The following is a 23111-nucleotide window of genomic DNA, read 5'->3' on the forward strand; positions in this document are numbered from 1 at the left end:
TGGAAATATTTTGTGTGAGATTGTTTGAAAAAGAAAGTAGAAATATGAATGAGGGTTAACCACGCTATCCACAATAGACTTGCCAAAAGTAAGTTATGACAGGTATAAAAATAAAACATTTAGTACCTCATAAACCAGCGTAACAAATGCGAGAAAATATATTTCCTATTCTATTTTATTTGATTAGTCTAGAAGAACCTTTGAAAGATGAGAAGAAAAGAATTCTTTAAAATAAACAAGATGGACAAAAATGGGGGAAACAGGGGAAAGAAACAGAACGTGTGGAGTCGCTCAATAATTTTTCTTGGCGGGGAGGGGAAGGTACTGCCCCCCCCCCCCCAGATTTTTTTTTTCTCCCTATCTGATGGCAAAATAAATCTAGCTATCAAACAGCCCATTACTCCTCTCAGCGGGCTACAACAACTGTCATTAACTTTGAGCCAATCGCATGGCCCGTCCCATATTCTGGGGAAGGATACAAGAGAAGGTCAAGGATTGGTCAAAAGAGTGAAGGATGGTTAAAGAAATGTCTACAATTTTTGGCTCTTTATCGGTCTCAAAATGAATTTTAGAAGACCCACAAAAGCAGTCTCCAGATGATCTCAAAAAGATTGCAAGTTGTTAAGAGATCCGACACAATTATTATTATTTATATTTTTGGAAAATAGCCTTAATTAAAATTTTAATTTTGTTTCTTTCTTGGGGTTCAAGTAGGGGTCGCAAAATTATAAATCTAAAGTAAACTTTAAAAATTTATAAAATATTTTTTTTATTTCTAAATAAAGGCTAATTTGAGCACAAAAACCTAAAATTTTTCTAGGCCATGTTAATAGCTCTACAACAAATTGTAGCGCATAAATATCAAAATATTTTATTTTCAAGATCAATAATATAGTTACCTGTGTTTTGAATTAAAAATTTAAAAAAATTTCAAACATGCAATTAAATAAAACTAAATATACTGTTCAATATTGCATTTCTAAAAGAGAAAATTTTAAACGTTCTTGCTTAAGATATGATGAAGCTAATAAATTTACACTTTGACCTCAGTTTTCATTTAAACATTCGCTAAAAAATCTACAGACAAAGAATTTGAAATTAAACTTCTTTTTTTTTTTCTGAAGTGTGTTAGCTTAAAAAATTTTCTCAATAACAATACTTTTCTAAATTTTCTGAAAATGCCATTTAAGTGTTCAACTGCCTAAAAACACCTGTCAGCCAGTGTGTATATATATATATATATATATATATATATATATATATATATATATATATATATATATATATATAAAAACTAAATTTTGACACAGGTTCTTTATGAAATGAAAACTAATAATGTTTTATTTTTCGATATTTTGTAATTATCGGAGTGATTAAGCGTAACTACCCGAAATAACAGTAATGTTAAATAAAACGTTGCCATCAAGTTAGAAATCTTCAATGTGTTCCTTATCAAATGATAAGGAAAAACAGTTTCATTTTGATATTTTGTAATTATCTTGGTAATATGGAGTAATCATTCTAATTGACAGTAATATGAAATAACTTGTTGCGACCAAAATGGAATTCTCAAACTCGTACACAATGTTCTTTATTAAATTATAAATTTATATTTGAAATTATTATTATTATTTTGATATTTGGTAATTCTTACTGTATTTAGCCTATCTGACAGTAATACTAAATAACAGGTTCACACTGTTTACCACCTCGTGTTTAGTGCTGCATAGCCAATGCCAGCTCTTAACTAATTCTACCACTTTCACTGAAGTTAGAAAATTAAAATTTCGATTATGTATGTTTTAGTAATTAAGTAGAAAAAGTTTCATTTTGATACTTTAATTGTTTGAATAATTAAGAAGTAATTAATTTAATTGGCAGTGATTCTAAATAAATTTTTTTTATTCAGATAGAAGTCCTAAATTTAGACCAAGTGTTCTTTATGAGAAAATATAAAAACTAACAAAGTTTTATTTCGATAGTTTGTAACTATTAGGGTATTTATTAATATTGATTATATAGGGTATTGATTGCATGTAATTATTAGGATTGAAAATACTACTTTTGAAAAGTTTGTCACAGAAATAGAAGAATAGAAGCTTCAAATTTTGAGCATTTGTTTTTTTATGAAAAGAGAGTAAAAATTAAAAGAAAATGTATTTAATAATTTGTATCGTTTATCAGGAAGCGTCGAGAAATGCGTAGTATATTCAAAATTAAAACAGATGGTCACAGAAAACAGTTAGTTCTTAATAAAACAAAACCAAATTTATTCTTATAATATTAATGTAGATTTAAAAAATATTTTTTATAGAATATCATTCTTATATTATTGCCCAGTCCCCCCCCTCCCTCCGCAGACATTGCCCTGAATAACTTTTACTTGAAAGATCTCTCAAACGTTTCAATTCTATTATGTTTGCGATTTAGTACTAACTATAGATTAAATTATGACACAAAAACGCACTTTTTCTGAATACCCCGAATGAATTGCGTTTTGGTCTTTCCAGATAGCCGCAGTCGTCAAAATTGGGTTCCAATAGTTTAGTCAGGTGATCTGTAAAATGCCTTTCACGTAAATAATGCTTCTATAGCTAAATCTTGGGAACTTTTTAAGAGACACATTTTTGAACACAATTTTAAAACTTGTCTATCCAAAGATGTAAAAGATAATTTTTATAAATTATCTACAAGAAATTATAGATATTTTATTACTTATAAGTAAAATAAACAATATTTGAATGATAAGTAACTTTGACTATGTAACTTTTAATGGTAATATATAAAATTTGAGTGGTATCGGCCGTATTGTTCTTCATAAATAAATAATTTAAAAAAAGGAAAAAAATTAATTCCTTGAAATTACATTACTCAGATCTCAGGTTAAATAATTTTTGTCACTGAGTTCAAAAAGTTTCTTATATAGATTGAAATACTCAATAAGGAAAATTAACATGAAAGCGTCCTCATTTTCGACGGCTATCGTACCCATTGGTACCTTTTTTGGAAATCGCTGTTATTCCCACTATTGTGATTTTGAAAAATTCAAATCTGTCGGGAAAAAATATGTTTATTCGGAGAAAAAACATTTTTGTGTCTGATTTTGCATCGTTTTTAAAAGTTAGCATTAATTAATTAGCTCATATTTACTTCAACAGACCATTAACATTGGTTTAAAAAATTCGATCAAAAAAAAAGGAAAAGTTAAATGGATATTTTGCTTTCCACATATTAATTTATTGAAATTATTTTCATTATTTAATAAATAATGAAAAACTAATGGGTTTACAACTTAAAATATAGTGTAAACCAGACCTGAAAATAATCCCTTGTCACGTGGCGACTCAGCAGAAAAAGTTGCGATTTTACTAAGTAACCAGTCCTTTTTTAAATTTTATTATTATTTTATTATGCATCAGAACTATTTTATTATAGATTTATTAGAAGGCTATTCATTCTATTTTATTTACCACTTCCTAATTTGAAATAAAAATCATACTAAAGTGGATTAGTTAGGTTAAAATGAATGTGAAAGAAAAAACAATTTTGTTACATTAAGTACACCATGTTGCGATCAGTATATGTTATTTTGATAAATATTTACCTGCTTCTTCCACTAAGCTCTACAAATGTTACTAAGGTTTTCAATCGATGTTCAAAAGTATATAATTATAACATTTGATTAAAAAAAATAATAACATATATTATATAAATACATATTATAAAGGAAATTAGTCTTTTCATATATAGAGTTCTTTTGTTATATGTAAAACGGGAGCTAATTTATTGCACTGAAATTGCACCTTTCTTCTAAAATAATGAAATCAAATATATAAACGTCTCAAAAATTCGTTATAGGGCAATAACTATTTTGTAACATATTTTAAATGTTATTTTATGTTTTGATGAAAAGTTTGTTATAGGTAGCAATTCGCTGTAGAGAGACTTCGTTGTAAGTCTGCTTTATTTAAAAGCTTATAATTTGTAACCAAATTATGTGCTAGTACAACCAGACTTTCAACAATATGCAATTTTTCAAATAAATAGAATATCACTTTTTACTTCTTTACGGTTGTATCACAATCAGTATTTTTAATTTTAGTCCTTAGTCAGTTTTTAAAAAAATATCTTTTTTTTCGCGTTAAGAGAATTTTTGAGTTTAATCAACATTGGTTAGTATAAACAGAAAGTTTTTATCAATCTAAACACAGACAATGAGCATAATAATAAAAAAAATCAATGGATTTTCTTGTACTAGAAATCAATTTAATGGTTCGAGAGCCTTATTTTTAACATGCTAATTAATTTCTACTGAAGATCAAACAGAAAAACGTTTAAGAAAACATAAAACGTTGATGAAATTAGACGCAAAAAGGTTCAAGCAAACACAAAAACGTTGACGAAATCAGACACAAAAACGTTCTTCCTCAGAATAAACATACACTGAGAAAAAAAAAAGTATTGTAGCCAGAATATAGTCATATCAAAACCTCCTAGAGCCCCTAGCCTCCTTCGGTCATATTTAACGTGTTCGCAGAATATGGTCATACTTACCGAAGGTAAATAGATATTTTTTAAATAATTGATTAATATGCAAAATTTAATTTGAAGCTGGATGGAAGGAGTTTTTAATACTGTATTTTTCAAGCAATTTTATAATGCATATTATTATAAATAATGTATCTATTTTATTTCATTTTATAACCGTCGTTGAATAACCGACCGAAATTTGGGCTTACGACAACTAATCTTTTTTAACTACGTAGCCTTGTAATTTTGAACACACTCCAGAAGACATGGGAACTCATGGATCAAGTATTGGGTGAAATTTTGCCTTGGTGGAGGACTTTTCGATGGAACTAACCAGCATTTTCGTTACATGGAGGAAAAAAACTAACACTTCCCACGGTTAGCCTGACGGGCTCTAATCCATGATCCGTCAACCACTGAAGATATTTCTCGCCAGCACTGTGGTCGGTGCGACCCGGGTGTGAAATTCGTATCGAAAAGCCATCGCTGGGTTTCGAACTCAGTCACCTCATTGGAAGGCGAATGCTCTATCCTCTGATCCTACACGGCTGTAATAATGTATGAATTAACAATAGTCTCTCAGGGACACAATCATTTGATTAGTTAAAAGCATTAAAATAAATAATAAAATATTTCGGTAATTTTCCATTTCGCCGGCTCAGTTGCCATTGCAAACATACTGAGGGCAAGTAAATTCATTCTTTCCTTTTTTTGATTAAGAGACCATATTTTTTTTTTAAATAAATCGATAATATAGCGTAAAATTACTTAAGCCGGCAAAATGGTAAAGTACCAATATTTCAATTTAATACAATTTTTATTGAAAAAGTATTATTTGTATATTATTATATCACAATAGAATAAGTCTAATAATTAAAATTTCGAACAATTTTAGAATTGCTCAAGAGTCCTTGAAGAATACTATGAAGTGAGTTTAAACGTATCCTTATCTTAATAATTGTTCTTAAAACTATCTAATTTTACTCGAACAAATATTTTATTTCATTAAAATCTGGCTCCATAGACCGGATTGTTAAATTCATTAACTTACTAATAAGATGCTTTTACCGGTGCTCTTTTTCCGATGCTTTTTCTTCTTCTTTTTCTTGACACGTTCTTTTTTTCCTTTCAAATACATACTACGTTCCAGAAAAAACTGATTTTCAGAATTGTATTGATAAAATTTTGATCAAAATAAGAAAAAATCTTTCGAAATTTTAAAATACCATACGCTATCCTTTCTTCGATTCTAATTGGAAAAAGATCTTATATTTTACATGTTTAGAAAGATATGGTAGAGCACAAACAACATTTAACAATTTCTTTGTTAAAATTAAATATCAATCATTGAAAGAATATTTATTTTTTGTCAGCTGAATTTGGAGTCAATTGTCACACTGTTTCTGATTTCCTTCAATAATAATTCGAGGAAGTTCAAGTGGGTGATTTTTAGAGTGGATAAACCACGCCTTTGTTATGGTTGACCGATTTCACCTTTATGTATCAAATGCCAACTTTTCTTTCAAGTTATCTTAGAAGGACCACCCCCATCCTTAACCATTTACTGTACCAACTGTCACGGGTTTCTCTAGTTGCAATGTGATGGATGATTCCTAAAGAACTGCATAAAGGATGAGAAGTCAAGGTCAAATTTCGTGACTATTGATGATGAGAAATATTTTATTTGTGCTTTCTGTCAAGAAACTAAGGGGAAAAAAATTTCCTTTAAATTTAGCACCGTGACCTAATACATAGGTAAAAGAAAAAAATAGCTCGGAAAAATTGCACAAGGAAAAAAAAAAAAGAGTTTCTTTTAAGGTACCAGTAGACAAAATTTTGAAATTTTTAATTTAGATTGCGTGTATTATATGCTGAAACACAATATTAATACAAAAAATTATGACGAAAAAAATTTTTTTAATTTGGTAAAAAAATGATGAAAAATTGATCTTCTTTCAAAATCACATAAATTTGCAAAATTTTTTTATTTTTTTCATTATTCTTGCCTCATTAATACTCATAAAAATTCAACTTAATATAGTGCATTTAGAATAAGGGAAAATAAACGAAAAATTAGTTTTGAGAAAAAGATAAAAAAGACACAGTTATCAATTTAATAACTAATATATATATATATATATATATATATATATATATATATATATATATATATATATATATATATTAATTATTCTAACTTGACGTAGAAACAAAATCCAAAAGGTATTTGAAAGAGAATAATTCATAGTTTTATTTTATATACATAAAAAAATAGAAAAAATGGATTTAAAATAATTGTAATTAAATTTTAAATATTATTATTTTTTAAAAAAAATTATTATTCATAATTTGAAGTTACTTCTTTTCACACTTCTTTTCATTCCTAATTGCATTAAAATGAAACTTTTTTTTCCCACAAAATTGATTCTTTGAGAGAATATAGTATAACAAGAGATATACTAATGAAAAAATATTAAAAGTTGCTTTCTTCAAATGAAATGTATATTAATTATTTTTATAATATTTGAATAAAAAATTAAATTACATTATTCGTTGAGTAGATCATAGAAAATATATACTTACAGCCTTAACAGTTTTTTCGAAGTTCAATCAGGGATCGATCAAGACAAATTTAGGCCCAAGGCCCACAAAATTTTCCGGGCCCCTAACAGAATAATTTGAAATTAAATTTCTGAAGAGTAGTCCAAACAATAAAAATAATCTATTGAACTGCATGATTCAAGAGAAACATTCCAAAAAAATTTGAAAGGAGACAATTGACGATTATATTTCTAAGATAAAGTTTGCGCATCTAAATATTAAAGCAAAATATAAGACAACAAAACGATGTTGTATGAAAATAAAAATAGTTTGGTGACCACAAACAATTAAAATCGTGATTTTGCTAAAATCTACTGATTTGCTGAATTGTTTTAAAGATTGTAGCCTTCCATCTACAAATTTACATAATTGTTAAGAATAAGCTTTTAGTTCTTGTTGACACTAATTATGTATAAGAGACTTTGCAAATATGCATTTGCATTGCAAGCCGTTGGAGTAAAAATTGCACCAATTAAAATTGTACTCGCTCAGCTCGAATTTGATTAGTGCAATGTTTATACGAGTTTGGTTTATCACAATATGAAGAAAATTTGAAATAAAAATGCCTTTTTTCAGATAAACTGTTACTTTCAGTATTTTTTTTTAAATAAAAGTAATATTGTGTGTCTCAAAAATTAGAAAAAGTATTTTTTACTAATTTTTGAGGCCCCCAGAAAGTGTGGGCCCTAGGCCCGTGCCTATTGGGCCTAGGCGATAATCAGGCCCTGAGTTCAATATGATTGACGCTAACTGAATAAAATACTTTAAAAATATCTCCGAAATTTCGCTGCAACCCAATACAACGGTAACATCAGAAAATCTAAAATTTTGATTATCGGAATCAATTACTTCGGATTAATGAGGTTTTACTGTGTTTTGAATTAAAGAAGAAAGGCTTTTTTTTTTAAGAGGCTGAAAAGTCATACTTTTAATCATTTTTAATCGTTCGCAAAAAAACTGATGATGTTCAACAGTATCTTTGAGACATTTAAAATATCAGAATTTGAGAGAAAAATTACTTTTAGATTATCTTTTAATTTTTTCTAACAGTTTTGCAATAATCTATTTTTTGAAGGCAGTTAAAAATTTTCTGATTTCTTTTTTAAATTTTCGATAAATATCCTTGTCTTTTGTGCAATTTACGTTATAAGTATTTTTTGCCATCATTGAAATCAGTTTTCAACAGTTTAAACTGTAATAAAATTAAATTTTAAAATGTCTGAAAACTAACTAACGTGTAATCTTAAATGCCTGATTCAGAAATCATAAATCACAAATTTCGATTGCTTTGAAGATCATAGAAATTCTAAAAATTATCAACACTATTTTTCCTAATCCAATAAAGTAACCATTTTTTGCCCACCTTCTTTGAAAAGTATTATGCTACCGAATACATCAAAAGTTTGTTAAGTGCAAAATAATAGATGGAGATAACGAAAATTAAGTATTCTTAAAAATCAAGATAGGTAAGTGAGGTCTCTTAACGCAGATTAATTTTTAAAAGTAAAATAAATAAATAAAATTTAAAAAAAGTCTACCCAATCTTCTTAAAAACTTATTTTTACATTGATTTAACCAACATGAATAATTTTTTTCAATAAATTAATACACTGCTAATTTAAATATATTAAGGATTTCTCCAATGTATTAAAACAACGAAACTTGCGCTCAAAAATTCATTAATGTGCACAAACGTAAAATTTTTGTAACTGTAAAATATTGATTTTGCTTGGCGAGTCTCAATGTCTTATTGACATTTTGAATGTTTAACAGAAGGTTCACAAAATGATTTAAAAAAGTGATAAGGATTGTTTTGAAAATAATAAGACACTTTTGTTTGATTTGAGTGCATGGAAGCGCATCAGAAGTGAATCCATTCTCAGACATTGTTTCTTAAAAACTGATTGTTGAGTCGCTTTAATTCCTGTCTCTTGATAAGATTTTCTGCTGACTTGAAAGACGCGCGAAATATTTTTTTCAATTTTCGGATTTTTGCATTTTTTTATAGAATTTCGTAGGATTTATCAATAGAAATTTCTTTGAAATTTTGTACATTTAAAATAAAGCCAAAAAATCTATGAAACTTTCTCAAAAATTTCTTATCAATTAAAAAAAAAAAAAAAAAATAGTCCCATGTTTCATAAAATTAAAAAATGTTCACAAATTTTATTTATAGAGTATGAACGATTTTTTTCGATGAATGAATGTACTCTTAATTTAAATATATTAATAATTTCATCAATAAATTAATACAACGAAACTTTGTTCAATATAGTAATGTTCTCAGTTTAAATATTTCTTTTATTTAATAATATATTAATGAAATGAAAATGTTTTCTATAAAATTTAAATATATTAATAATATCTGCACTATATTAATGCTACGAGACATTTTTAAACGCATTAATTCACTCTCGATTTAACTAAATTAACAATTTATCAACACAATAATTTTTTTCTAAAAAAACATTAAGACTCTCAATTTAACTTTATTAGTTATTTTTTCAATATATTTATGAAACAAAACTATTCAATATATTAGGACGCTCTCAACTTAAATGCATTAATAATTTCTTCAATATATTAATCCAAAGAAACTTTTTTCAATACATGAATGAACTCTCTTTTAGCGAGATAGGTGATTCCGCCTCTTCTGCTTTAAAAAATCCGCTCTTCATCTTGAAAAACAGGGAAACGGAACGAAGAACTGAAAACCGAAAATTTGGCATTGTTGGCGCCATACTCATTCACACCATTTGAAAAATGTAGTAACCCTGAGAAGCAGCGGTAGCTCAACGTGAATGTTTACTCAACGAGAAGATAAATGTTTGTTGTTAATCCACGCGGTTACAGTCAGCGTGGAATCTTCTCTAAAAGAGTTTGCTCTTTCCCCTTAGTAATGAATTCGATATTTATCTGATCAGTTCATTTTATCTCATCATGATTCTTCCTTTACTTTTTGCATTATTTCATTTTTCTTTAGCATGGAGTTCTTCTTACGAAATGGAAGTAACTCGAACATGCGAACCTATACGAATTGACAGTTGCAAAAATATTGGATATAATGTGACAGGAATGCCGAACTTTGTTGGCCACGATATGCAACACGACGCGCAATTGCAAATCCAGACTTTCATGCCTCTGATTCAATATGGATGTTCTTCGAGGCTTTCATTTTTTCTTTGTTCAGTATATGTACCCATGTGTACTGATAAAGTTCCTCAACCTATTGGTCCATGCAGAAGTCTTTGCGAATCAGTGCAAGAACGTTGTGAGCCGGTGCTTTTAGAGTTTGGTTTTCAATGGCCAGTAGCTTTGAACTGTAGCCAATTCCCACCCGTAAATAATGAGAAACATATGTGCATGGAAGGGCCACAACATGAAGAACAAAAACCTTACCGTGATAGACGTCCTTTACGACATCAAAAAGGACCTGGTATTAGCCATCCTAGACAGAATCTTGTCAACAGCTGTAGACATTTGCGTTCACATGATCAGTTTTATTATATAAACATTACAAAACATTGTGTAGCATCTTGCCGATCTAACATTCTCTATTCAAAAGAAAACAAGGAATTTGCTCAAGTGTGGGTGGCCGTATGGACTGGCATCTGCTTCTTGTCAACTATGTTTACTTTGATTATGTTTTTCATGAATACTGATCGATTCAGATTTCCTGAAAAGATTATAATTTTAATCAGTTGGTGTTATTTCCTTTGCAGTTTCGGCTATTTAATCCGACTAATAGCTGGAAGAGAGCAAACTGCCTGTTATTGGAACTCTCACTTCAATGAATCTCTCCTTGTTCATGGTGGTCTTTATAACATTAATTGCACACTTGTTTTCACTCTATTGTATTATTTTGGAATGGCTAGCTCGATTTGGTGGATGATTTTGTGTCTCAACTGGTTTTTGAGTGCTGGTCTTGGCTGGAATATGGAACGTTTCAGTACTTATTTCCATCTCTTTGCCTGGTTCGTCCCTGCTGTCAAAACCATCGCAATTTTAGTAATGAATGGAGTAGATGCTGATGAATTAACTGGCATTTGCTATGTGGGCAATCAGGATCGACAATTTTTAGTGCGCTTCGTTATTGTGCCTTCTTTCACTTATTTAGCAGTTGGTGTTATCTTTCTAGTTGCTGGAATGTTGGCCATCATCAAGAACAAAAGCTACCGAACAAAAGTCAGTAGCATGGACGAGAAGTGGGAAACATTAATGGTTCGAGTTGGAATCTTCGCAGTTTTGTACACAGTTCCAGCAATTTGCATGCTCGTCACCAACTTCTACGAGTTTACAAAAAAGGATGAATGGCTGGCTCATGATTCTACTTCTCGTCCTAATGTAGAACTATTCACACTTAAAATATTCATGTCCTTGGTTGTTGGCATTACTACTGGTGTATGGTTATACACTTCTAGATCTCCGCAGCTGAGGAGACCCAAATTGAGCTCTCGTAACCAGAGAGTATGTAATCACCAAGTATTGCTGGGTCCTCAGCAAAAAATGACAATTGTCTAAAGAAGTGTGTCATTAGTGATCATTTGGGGGGACATTTTTATTTATTCTCGTGATCTGAGAATGAAATTTTATTCCACAATGTTCACGCCAAAGCTCGTGTAAGTACTGTGATTTTATACAATTTGACAATACAACTCTGTTTATGTTCATACTGGCAGTGGCGTAAATAACACTCCTGCAACCCCCGCGGTGCGGGGGGCGCACGAGGTTTGAGTGCGCATGATCCAGAAATAATACACTATGATAGGGGTGCACAATTTGCTTTTAAGATGCTGCCGGCTGCAGAACCGAAACATGATTTTAAAAAAAACTATTGTAATTTTTTGGAAGATAAAAAATATCAAAAATTATGAATTACGCATTTAAGCTTGTAACGCACAAAATCTAAATGTAGTTTTTCGATCCCTTTTTTTGGTGGTTATCGCTTCGAATTTCTAAAGCTTCAAAAATTCTAATATATTTAATTCCACAAAATTATGATGGTTGAATTTTCAATTTTAATTATCACTTTTGAAACAAAAAAGAAATAACTTTTTTATTCGACGTGCTTCATTTATGTCACCATTATCCTACTATTTTCTTAATACTCTCTTTCTCTCAGTACTCATTTTCTATCGGTACTATTTCTTTCTCGTTTCTCTAAGTATGTTTATCTAAGTTCAACTCGTAACTAAGTTCTGACTTTTACTCATTTTTCTAAGTATCATATCGTTTCTCTAAGTATTTTTTTTCTATTGTTTTTCATTACTTATTGCTACACATTTCCACATGTTTAAGTAAGTCCTGATATTTTTAACATAAATTGATACGACACTCGAATCGCGCATTTCAATGTGCGCTTTATTTGTGCCAATTTCATCGCAAATCTAAGAGTTTTTATTATTGTTCTTTTTATAGTTATTGTTAGATTTCGAAAATCCAGATATTTTTAATCCAGCATTAAAACAACTAGCAATTTTCGAATTTGTTGTTGTTTCTCAATCGTTTTTTTATTTATTTATTTTTTTTAAGTTGTTACTAGTTCTTTCTTTCTTTCTTTTTTTATCATTCTCAATATTTTTATAACACGTGAAATACGAACATGAGTTTTTTTTAAAAACTGTTTACCTCTTTTGAACTTTTTCTAATTTTTCGTGCTTAAAAAACCATTTTAAGATTTAACATTTATGATGAAATCTCTTATAATTCACGAAATATAAATGTTCTAAAGCTAAAAATATACTGAATTGAATCCTATTTAGTACTTTTCTAAATAACGCCTTTCCATCGCAATTATTAATTCCTTATAAATTAAAATAATTTATATTAAAATATGCAAATTAAAATACATAAATTAATATAAATTAAAATAAAATGAATGATTATAAGTACCCAAATATATGTATTTCCACAGTGTTTTTGTTTCATATTGTATTTTTGTAATAAGCGAAATACGAGCATGAGTTTTTTTTTAAGAACTGTTTACTGTTTTTGAACTTTATTTAATCTTTTTGTGACTTAAAGTGCTTGAAAAACCATTTTAAGATTTAACATTTATGAAATCTCTTATAATTCATGAAATATAAATGTTCTAAAGCTAAAAATATACTGAATTGAATCCTATTTAGTACTTTTTTAAATAATGCCATTCCATCACAATTATTAATTCTTTATAAATTAAAATAATTGATATTAAAATATACAAATTAAAATAGATAAATTAATATAAATTAAAATAAAATGAATGATTATAAGTACCCAAATGTATGTATCTCAATAGTGTTTTTGTTTCATATTGTATTTTTGTAATAAGCGAAATACGAGCATGAGTTTTTTTTTAAAAACTGTTTACTGTTTTTGAATTTTATCTAATTTTTTTGTGGCTTAAAGTGCTTGAAAAACCATTTTAAGATTTAACATTTATGAAATCTCTTATAATTCACTAAATATAAATGTTCTAAAGCTAAAAATATACTGAATTGAATCCCAACTGAATAATGACTCTTATTTAGAGCTATAATGCTTTTGCTTTATTTTAAATTGTAGACCCTATGCAATTTTTTTAATTAAAATATTTATTTTGCATTTATGTTACTTAATAAAATATTTATTTATTTTTTATTGTTTACTTTCATTCAAAAACATTTTTGTTAATTTATTTTAAAATAAACTTTTGTGTTCTGATATATGATAAAAAACTATCACTTCCCCTTCCCCATCTTTATATTTTTTCCGACAAATCTGCTCTTCGATAAGAAGAAAATATATAGATTTTTTTAATGAATTTCAGCATTTAAAAGAATTTGATTTTATGCAGATATATTACTAAGTTGACTAATTAAGAGAAGAAAAAAAAAGAATTCAGGTAATAAAAAAATAATTATAATTATTTAAAGAATTTAATTTCCTGCAAATATTTTACTAAGTTGATTGATAAATAGAATTGTGCCTCAAGCACTGATATTTTTGAAAGTATCATAATTGCCTCAACTTGGGCATGCAGCCCTTCATTCAAGGAAGGGTTGTTTCCCCAACTATTTCAATCACAATATTAATTTTTTCCTTAATAAAATATTTTTTTAAATTCACTTTATAAATAATAATAATCCTTTACTAAACTTAGAATATAATTATTGTAAGATAGTGAGTTATTTTCTTATATTATTATGATGAATTTCCTTTTAATGTGGTATATAGGTAAGTGTATACTATGTTCCTATTTAGTACTTTTCTAAATTATTCCTTTCCATCGCAATTATTAATTCCTTATAAATTAAAATTAAAATAACTGAAATTAAAATAAAGAAATTAAAATATAGAAATTAAAATATAGAAATTAAAATATAGAAATTAATATAAATTAAAATAAAGTGAATGATTATAAGTACCCAAATGTATCTTCATAGTGTTTTTGTTTCATATTATAATTTTGCTGAAAAAAAATCTTAAAAGTCTAAGATACCCCGCATTTATAAATCTTGCAGGTGGGCACACCTAAGTCTATGTACGCCACTGCATACTAGTGAATCAATTGTTATAATGATTCGAACTTAGAAAAATCATCAGTACACGTGAATCATTATTTTTATGTATAAAGTGTATAGTTATTTTATTTGCACTGGTTTATATTTGTAATATAGCTTTATTTTTTAAATGTGTACTTAAGCATTTACTCAATTTACGATGTGCCTTATATTTATTAGTAAACAAACTATATATTATCAGAACAGATTTTAATATTGAACAATTTACGAATCAGATTTTATCTGGATCAACATTTATAACTAGTATTATAATATTGTTTATCAAAAAAAAACTCCATTTATAAAATCTGATACTGGTCTGAAATAGAATTTTTTTTTAAAAAAAATCTGAAGTATGTTTTTATTTATTGTATTTTGTAATATATTCTAAGGTCTGGTACAATATAGCTGCATTTGTAAGTAATCAATTGTTTTCTTGTTTATAACTTGTTTTCACATGCTTTTTAGATAAATAAAATGTTTTAAAATTAATAAAATAATTTTATCTCTGTCAATCTCTCTTTGGAAACAAGGTAAGCTATGATGATGCATAATCATCATTATTTCTCATTTATTTAAATTTTATAATTGACTAATGCAGTAATAAATAAAAAGTCAAAAGTGCTAGTAAGCTTTTTTATTATATGAATTTCTTTTCTATTTATGAAAAGTATTAACTTCTTCAACAAACCGTGAATAATTTATGTTCACCAGTAGATATATTTAATTAATTTTCTTTTTAGTATCTCATGCAAAAATTATTTGTTAATCTGAGATACTTATTATTTTTGAGATAATTATTATTATCTCTTACAAAAATTATGTATTGGAGGATCTGCGAAGAAATAACACTATCGATATCTGACAAAGCTACATAACATTAAAAACTGCTTGATTACAAGTTGAAACTTGAGGGTGTTGTCTTTGTTCTTCTGCTGCAATCATACAAGTTTTGGACACTTGCAGGGCCGGATTTAAGCTTGGTGGGGCCCTAAGCTACTGAAAATGATGGGGCCCTTATAAGTTAAATTCCATTTCTATACACCTAAAGTAAACTGTCATTATTTTTTTATTGTTGCGTATTAACATTATATTATTAAAAAATTTGATAATATTGCTTTATTGTTAAATATATTAATTGTGACGAGACTATTATGTAGAACTTTTCTTTTATTGCACATATTTTTTGAACGAGGGAAAAAAGTTACAAAAGAAACACATTTTAAGCACGGAGTAAAAATTTGGCGTGCTGGGCCACTATATATTTAACAGTCTTATTTTTAGATTCATTTTAATTATATTTTATTTGCAATTTTTAATGATTTTTTCGCGAATTTTTTTCTCAATTGTTTTTTTTTTTTTTACGTTACAAAATGTATAAGACTTAGAAACATGAAATTTTGAATGTGCGTAGAAAATATGCAAAGAGTTAGAAAGAAAACAAGAAAATACAATTTGATTATTAGTTTTTTTTTTTTTTTTTTTATAACCGCCGTTGAACAACCGACCCAATTTCGAGTTACGACTACTAATATTCAACTTCGTGGCCTTGTAATTTTGAAACCAATCCAGAAGACAAGGGAACTGCCAGATTAGTACCCAGGGGTATTTATTTGCTATGAGAACTTGGAGGAATTTGTGACCCCGACAGATTTAACATGCACCAGTTACCATTTTATGCGTGGGTATTCCTCTGCCGGATGGATTCAAACTCCCATTCTCACGAACACGAGTCCAACGCCCTATCAACCAGGCTATCCCGGCCAAATTTATTAGTTTGTTTTATAACAGTCATTGCACAGACGACCCAATTTCGAGTTTACGACTACTAATATTCAACTCCGTTGCCTTGTGATTTTGAACCATATCCAGAAGACATGGGAACTGCTAGATTAGTACCCAGAGGTATTTATTTGCTATGAGAACTTGGAGGACTTCGTGACCCAGACAGATTTAGCATACACCAGTTACCATTTTATACATGGGTATTCTTCTGCCGGCTGGATTCAAACCCCCATTCTCACGAACACGAGTCCAACGCCCTATCAGCCAGGCTGTCCCGGCCAAATTTATTAGTTTATTTTATAACCATCGTTGAACAGTCGACCCAATTTCGAGTTTACGACTACTAATATTCAACTCCGTAGCTTTGTCATTTTGAATCCAATCCAGCAGTCCCGGGAGGGGAGCAGGTGAGCGCCATTGTATTAATACTGTTTGTAAAAATAAAAAGACCATTTCGTAAGCTGATATTATTTAATTGATGTTTATATTGAAAATTTTTCTTCATTATTTTTGCTTTCTTTTTAATTATTTTAAGTACATTTGTTAAATTTTCGTGCAAGAAAAAAAAAATGTTATTATTTATGTAAATTTTGGGCTTATATTTTTAAGGATTTATTAAAGGCTCTATTAAATATCAGAGAGAATAAATGTCATACGAGTTTAAAGTATCAGCTCTGCTCTTGATGGTGTATAGTGGCTAGGATGTCAAGGAGCATCAGTTCCGGGCATCCAGCCAAAACGAGCATTCAACATATCAATGGAACACACTAAAGCTTTATATCAATTAGCAATTAGTTTTAGATAATTACAATTGTAGAATAATTATCTTATTATAGAATGAAATGCTTTAAAAGACAAATATCTGTTAATTTTTAACATTTAATCAACGAAAAAGTAACCAATATCTAACGAATTTATTATTTTTAATTACTGATAAAGTTTGTGACAGAAAAAAAAAATAGAGCCTGATAAATTTCAGAATTTTAGAAACACCTTCTAGTTATATTATTCAATCAAATAGGTTTCGATGTCTTTCATCCCGGTCTCATTAGTGATTCAGCATATTTCGATATCATTTTTGTTTCGTTCTTACTTAATATTAATTTGTTTGCGACAGTTAATTTGTATGCCTCATTTACTGCATTTTCGAGGAGTTTAAAAATAAAGCCTCTTTTATATTGAGGATATTGAGGATTGTTTATAATATTGAGGATTTTAACTTTTTTGTATGCCTCTTTTATTACGTCATCATCACACCCACACGCAACTGTCTACTCTAAATAATGCTATATAGAATGAGATAGAACAAACGTGTGTAGTTATTTAAATTCTTATTCAAAAGTATTAGTTAATTTTTTTTTGAACTGACAATTTCTGTTCTTTTTAGATATTTTAAGGTGCTATTTAAAACCGCTGCATATCACATGAAAGCATTAAATATATCATTTGTACAATTTTAAAGTAAAATAAAAGGGAATTCTGATCCTTAGAAACAGATATTAAATAGTCTGATGATCGGATGATGGGACAAAAAAAACTTTTTTACCTTTTAAACTAAAAAATTATTTATTTATAAATAATTTATTAATACTCAAATTGCTTGAAAGATAATATGTTCCCTACTAATGACACCGAAGTTTTTTGTTTTATTCAGTCATTTATTTATATTTTATATGTCCGACAATGTAAAAAAGAAAAAAAAAATGCATTTTGGGCTTCTGAGAGCCCTAGCTCCCAATAAAACTTTAAAAAAAGAGGGGGGAAAGCACGATCTGGGGGCCCTTGTCATCTCGGGGCCCCAAGCTACAGCTTATTTAGCTTATACGTAAATCCGGCCTTGGACACTTGTCATAAATTTGAGATTTTGATCCTTACTTAGATATTAATTTGCAGCTCCCTGACATTTTGTCTCCGTTTTCGACAAGGATTCTAAACATATGTATGTTTTTATGAGGTTATTCAAGACCTTATATACCTTCAAACTTTTCGAAAAATATATTTTTGTCTAAACGCAATTGCTTTTAAAGATAATGTAACACCTATTTTGCTTTAATTTGCGCAAGTTTGATAGTTCTTTAGATAAATTTTTTCTGTATTCCTTTATATTCTTCGTGTGTTTTCAATTCTTTATTGATTTTTACAGAACGCGAAATTTTGCGAAAAAAATGCATAAAATTAGATTTTTTTAACCTTTTTTTTCCCTCTAAATTTAAATGAAAATTGATTCTTGTGTCGATTTATACTCCTACTAACTGAAGGAGTAATTTTTTATTTTTCCATTTTTACAAGTATTTTTAAAATATTTAGCATGACTTATTATTAGAAATTTCTCTAAACTGTCATATTTCTCGAAATCAAGCCAAATATTTTCTAAAAATAGCAATAAAATTTTATGTCAGTTTAAATAAAATAAAAATAAAAATCTAAAATGTTCACTTACAAGATTCACAAAAATCTAAATGTTAACTCATAATAGTTCAAATAATCGAAAGACAAGAATATAGATTTTGCTGTGACATTATATACAAATAATAATTAAAAAACTATATGCGTACTGCATATTTTTCAGAAGTTTATTTATACTTCACTTCCTTAGTAGTATTTATTACTTTATATGAGTAAGCAATTTTATTGAGTAAATGAGTTACTGCTGAACAAATAAATTCCTAAAACTAAATATTTTAAAATCTGTTCTATTTTTACTTGAAATCTTTTTAGTATATATTGTTTCATATATTTTTTAAATTCGCATTACTTCATTTTCTCCATATGTTTAATTTATTTAATTTGATTTTAATATCAGACCTGCCGATTTTTGAGAACGGTATTTGCTAGTTGTAGCCAATTTTATGCTTTAATATATAACTCTGGTTTTAAAAAGTTTGATTAAAAATTATTTTAACTACCACAAATTAGCACGTTGAATGCTATGGGGGACACCGGTGACCAGCACCGAGTTTGTTCGTAGTGCCATGGGGGTCACCGGTGACCGGCGAAGCCAAGATTATCAGAAAAACGTAATTCGAGTAAATTTTTAGTGTTTTTAATTGTTTTATATTATTATCGTTACTAAAATGGTTTGAAGAAATTAATGCAATACATACTAAGAAAATCATTTTCGCCATATGGGCAAGCCATGTAAAATTAGCGTGGCATTCAACGTGTTAAAGAAAAACATATGCAGTGTATCTACCACTACAAAAATGTAATTCCAATTCACTAGTATAAAATACATTTTAACTCGATACTATGTTGGGGTATCTTTTCGTAGATGAAGGTTGACATTGTCAATAACTACTATCACATTGGTGACCTTCGGACACGATGTGAACATGCCTACCTTGACAGAAATTCCCAATTCAATATGAACACGCCTACTTAATTGGATGGTCCATATTGAACAGTTGACTAGCTACATGTGACTGTGACATTATCCACCTCGCGCTGTTGCTACTTAGTCTCGATCACACGCAATGTTGACTGCTCGCAATGACAACATCTCGACTGCTAAAGGCAACACAGGATTGACTGTGAACTTAAAACAGCTCTCACGATCAGCATTCAAAAGTACGGTGACCCTAATACAGCTCTCCCGGCTTCTCACAAAAACACCAATGAATCAGCTAGTGGTATCCATTCATCGAATTCTATGAGAGCTATAATTGTGGTGGAGGAGTACTCTAGTGTATCTACCACTACAGAAATGTAATTCCAATTCACTTTACTCGATTCTATGACGCGGTACTTTTTCAAAGATGAAGGTTGACTCTCCCCTCGCATATATTAGGACCCTGTAACAATCGAGATGCTTTTACGTTATGGATAATAAATAATTTCATTTCTTGCATTTTGCTTCTATACTTGTTTATAAACAGTAATTAGAGTTCTCTTAGATCTTCTTATTCATAAACCGAAAATTTATGTGAATATTTTTCTTGATAAGAATATTTTGAAAAGAAAAATTATTAGAATTTTTTGTGTTTTCTTAACATTACATTTACGAAAAAGTTTTCTTCAAAATTATGAATTACAAGTTGATTAAAGGTTGTCACTGTGTTACCTAGTTATCAAATTTATTCTTAGCCACATTGAAAAATATTAGGTCCCCTGACATGAGCCAAAATTTCATTTTTTTGAACCTAAATTTTCTATTTCTTTTCAGAACCACAAATATAATACAAACAAGTTCAAAAATGTGAAGTTTATAATGTAAAGCAACATTAAAAAAAAGTGTTTTCGAAATATAATATTTAGGTTTCCCAGAATCTACATGAATTTTCAACATGCTTTTCATCCCAGTCTTTCGGTTTGATTTTTAAGTAAATTTCAAAGTTAGATTTTTAAGTTCAATTTTAAATTTGCTTTTTACTTATTTATCTATTTGTAAAAATTATAAATTTACTTTTTAACAAAAAAAAAAAAAAAAAAACCTATGTTAGGTTTATTCCGAAAGAAAAAATGTTCACAGGAAAAGATTTTTCAAAAAGAAACTTTTTTTACTGATTAATTTTTTTAGAATTTCAATTTTACCTAAACATTTTTTTAGTAAACGCGGGACTACAATAACAATTTTTAGTCTAATTTGAATGTCAAAAAAAAGTTTTTTGTAAACCCTAGTCTCGTACACCTAGTACTCGTATTTAATTTTAATGTTAAAATTCTTTAAATAATTATTGTTCATTATTAATGTCTCCATAAGGGACTTTTTTAGAGAATATATTTTACGTTGCATTCTTTGTTATCGGAAACTGAATGTCGATGATCACTTTCCTGAATGTCCGGAATATTATTATTTAGTGCAGTCTCTGAATTACAGATGAAATGTTTTTTTTCTTTTAAACCACTAGCGCTGAAAAGCCTCGGACGTTAACATGTTTCTGACATTAAGTGCTGTATGCGTCATATTGTGGTTGGAACTTGGAAAAATCTGACCGAAATTGAATAAAATTATCAACATAAAAGTTTTCGAGGTCACTGTTTAAGAATTAAAGGTTTGAATTGTATTCAAAATGGCGGCGTTTAAGTACCAAACATTGAATATAGTTAAATAATTTTAAATATTACTTAAAAAAAGTTGCATTTTATTGTTATTTAGGACATATATTGTTTATTTTTAACTCTAATACACACATCATTCATTATGACATGGTGAGTAACAGGAAAATAAATAAAAAATAAAATCTGTTTTTAATGGACTAGTTATAAATAAAATTATTATTTCTATAAATTACATTTAATAGACTGTTTTATATGATTGTTAGATTCTTTTATACAAGATGTATGCAAGAAATATATCATATATTCCAATGATTTGAATTATTTTCTGTAATTAAAAGATCTTATTTCCATGGGTTCTTTTAATACTTTTTTCTGTTGAGAAAAAAGCGGGTCACTATTGAGTTTAACAAATCTTCGTTGTAAGGGAATCATTTTTAGAGCGATTTTTTCAATAATGTTTTTGTGATGTACTTCATGCGCTTCTTCAGATAGTTCAACAACCGAAATTTTCAAAAATCTCTTGATATTCATGAATTAGCAGTTTGTGTGGAGGTGTATTACATCTTAAACTTGCTCACAAATTTCATTTCGAAAATTATTCAAATACTTAATAACTAAAGATATTTTACTTATAATTTCAACAACAAACATTACATTTGTAACTGATTATTACCACTGACCGACAATGAACTGATATTATTTTTGAAAGTGTTTCCATAAGTATTTAAACTCAGAAATTTTTAAGAAAATGTAAAAATCGATTATATTTGTTTTATATTTTTCTTTATATCTCAATGTAAGTAATAAAAATTATCATCTTTATTCAATATTCATGTTTAAATTCTTTAACAATTACGTTAAAAATTAAAAAAAATTACAGAACCTTCTCATTTTACATTTTCATCAATAGAATCAACAAGGACAACTTTGAAAAGCTATTTTTGTTTTACATGGTTCTGAATGGATCATTATTTAGTTGGGCGAACCAAAGGGAACTCCTTTTCATAAATCTAAAATTATATTCAATTTTGAGCTACTTTACAGGGTCAACGTAGAAAAATATCTTTTAACACGTTGAATGCCATGGGGGTCACCGGTGACCAGCACCGAGTTTGTTTGTAGTGCCATGGGGGTCACCGGTGACCGGCGAAGCCAAGATTATTAGAAACACGTAATTCGAGTAAATTTTTAGTGTTTTTAATTTCTTTATATTATTATCGTTACTAAAATGGTTTGAAGAAATTAATGCAATACATACTAAGAAAATCATTTTCGCCATATGGGCAAGCCATGTAAAATTAGCGTGGCATTCAACGTGTTAAAGAAAAGCATATACAGTGTATCTACCACTACAAAAAAGTAATTCCAATTTACTAGTATAAAATACATTTTAACTCGATACTATGTTGGGGTACCTTTTCGTATATGAAGGTTGACATTGTCAATAACTACTATCACATTGGTGAAATTCGGACGTGATGTGAACATGCCTACCTTGACAGAAATTCCCAATTCAATATGAACACGCCTACTTAATTGGTTGGTCCATATTGAACAGTTGACTAGCTACATGTGACTGTGACATTATCCACCTCCTCGCGCTGTTGCTACTTAGTCTCGATCGCACGCAATGTTGACTGCTCGCAATGACAACATCTCGACTGCTAAAGGCAA

The 23111-nt window shown here is 28.6% G+C and overlaps 1 protein-coding gene across 1 annotated transcript in view; it reads left to right on the forward strand.

The window, feature by feature from the left end:
* The first annotated feature begins 9898 nt into the window (after positions 1-9898).
* The window catches only part of LOC107441389 (frizzled-4), a 68324-nt gene continuing 55111 nt past the window's right edge, over positions 9899-23111 (forward strand). Inside the window, exon 1 of the mRNA XM_071188457.2 lies at positions 9899-11750. Coding sequence (XP_071044558.1) covers positions 10072-11652 — 1581 coding nt within the window. The 5' untranslated portion in view covers positions 9899-10071 and the 3' untranslated portion in view covers positions 11653-11750. The remainder of the gene's footprint in view (positions 11751-23111) is intronic.

Source organism: Parasteatoda tepidariorum, chromosome 12 (genome assembly GCF_982258835.1).
Source record: "Parasteatoda tepidariorum strain Cologne lab strain chromosome 12, Ptep-v5.0, whole genome shotgun sequence".
NCBI lineage: Eukaryota > Metazoa > Arthropoda > Arachnida > Araneae > Theridiidae > Parasteatoda > Parasteatoda tepidariorum.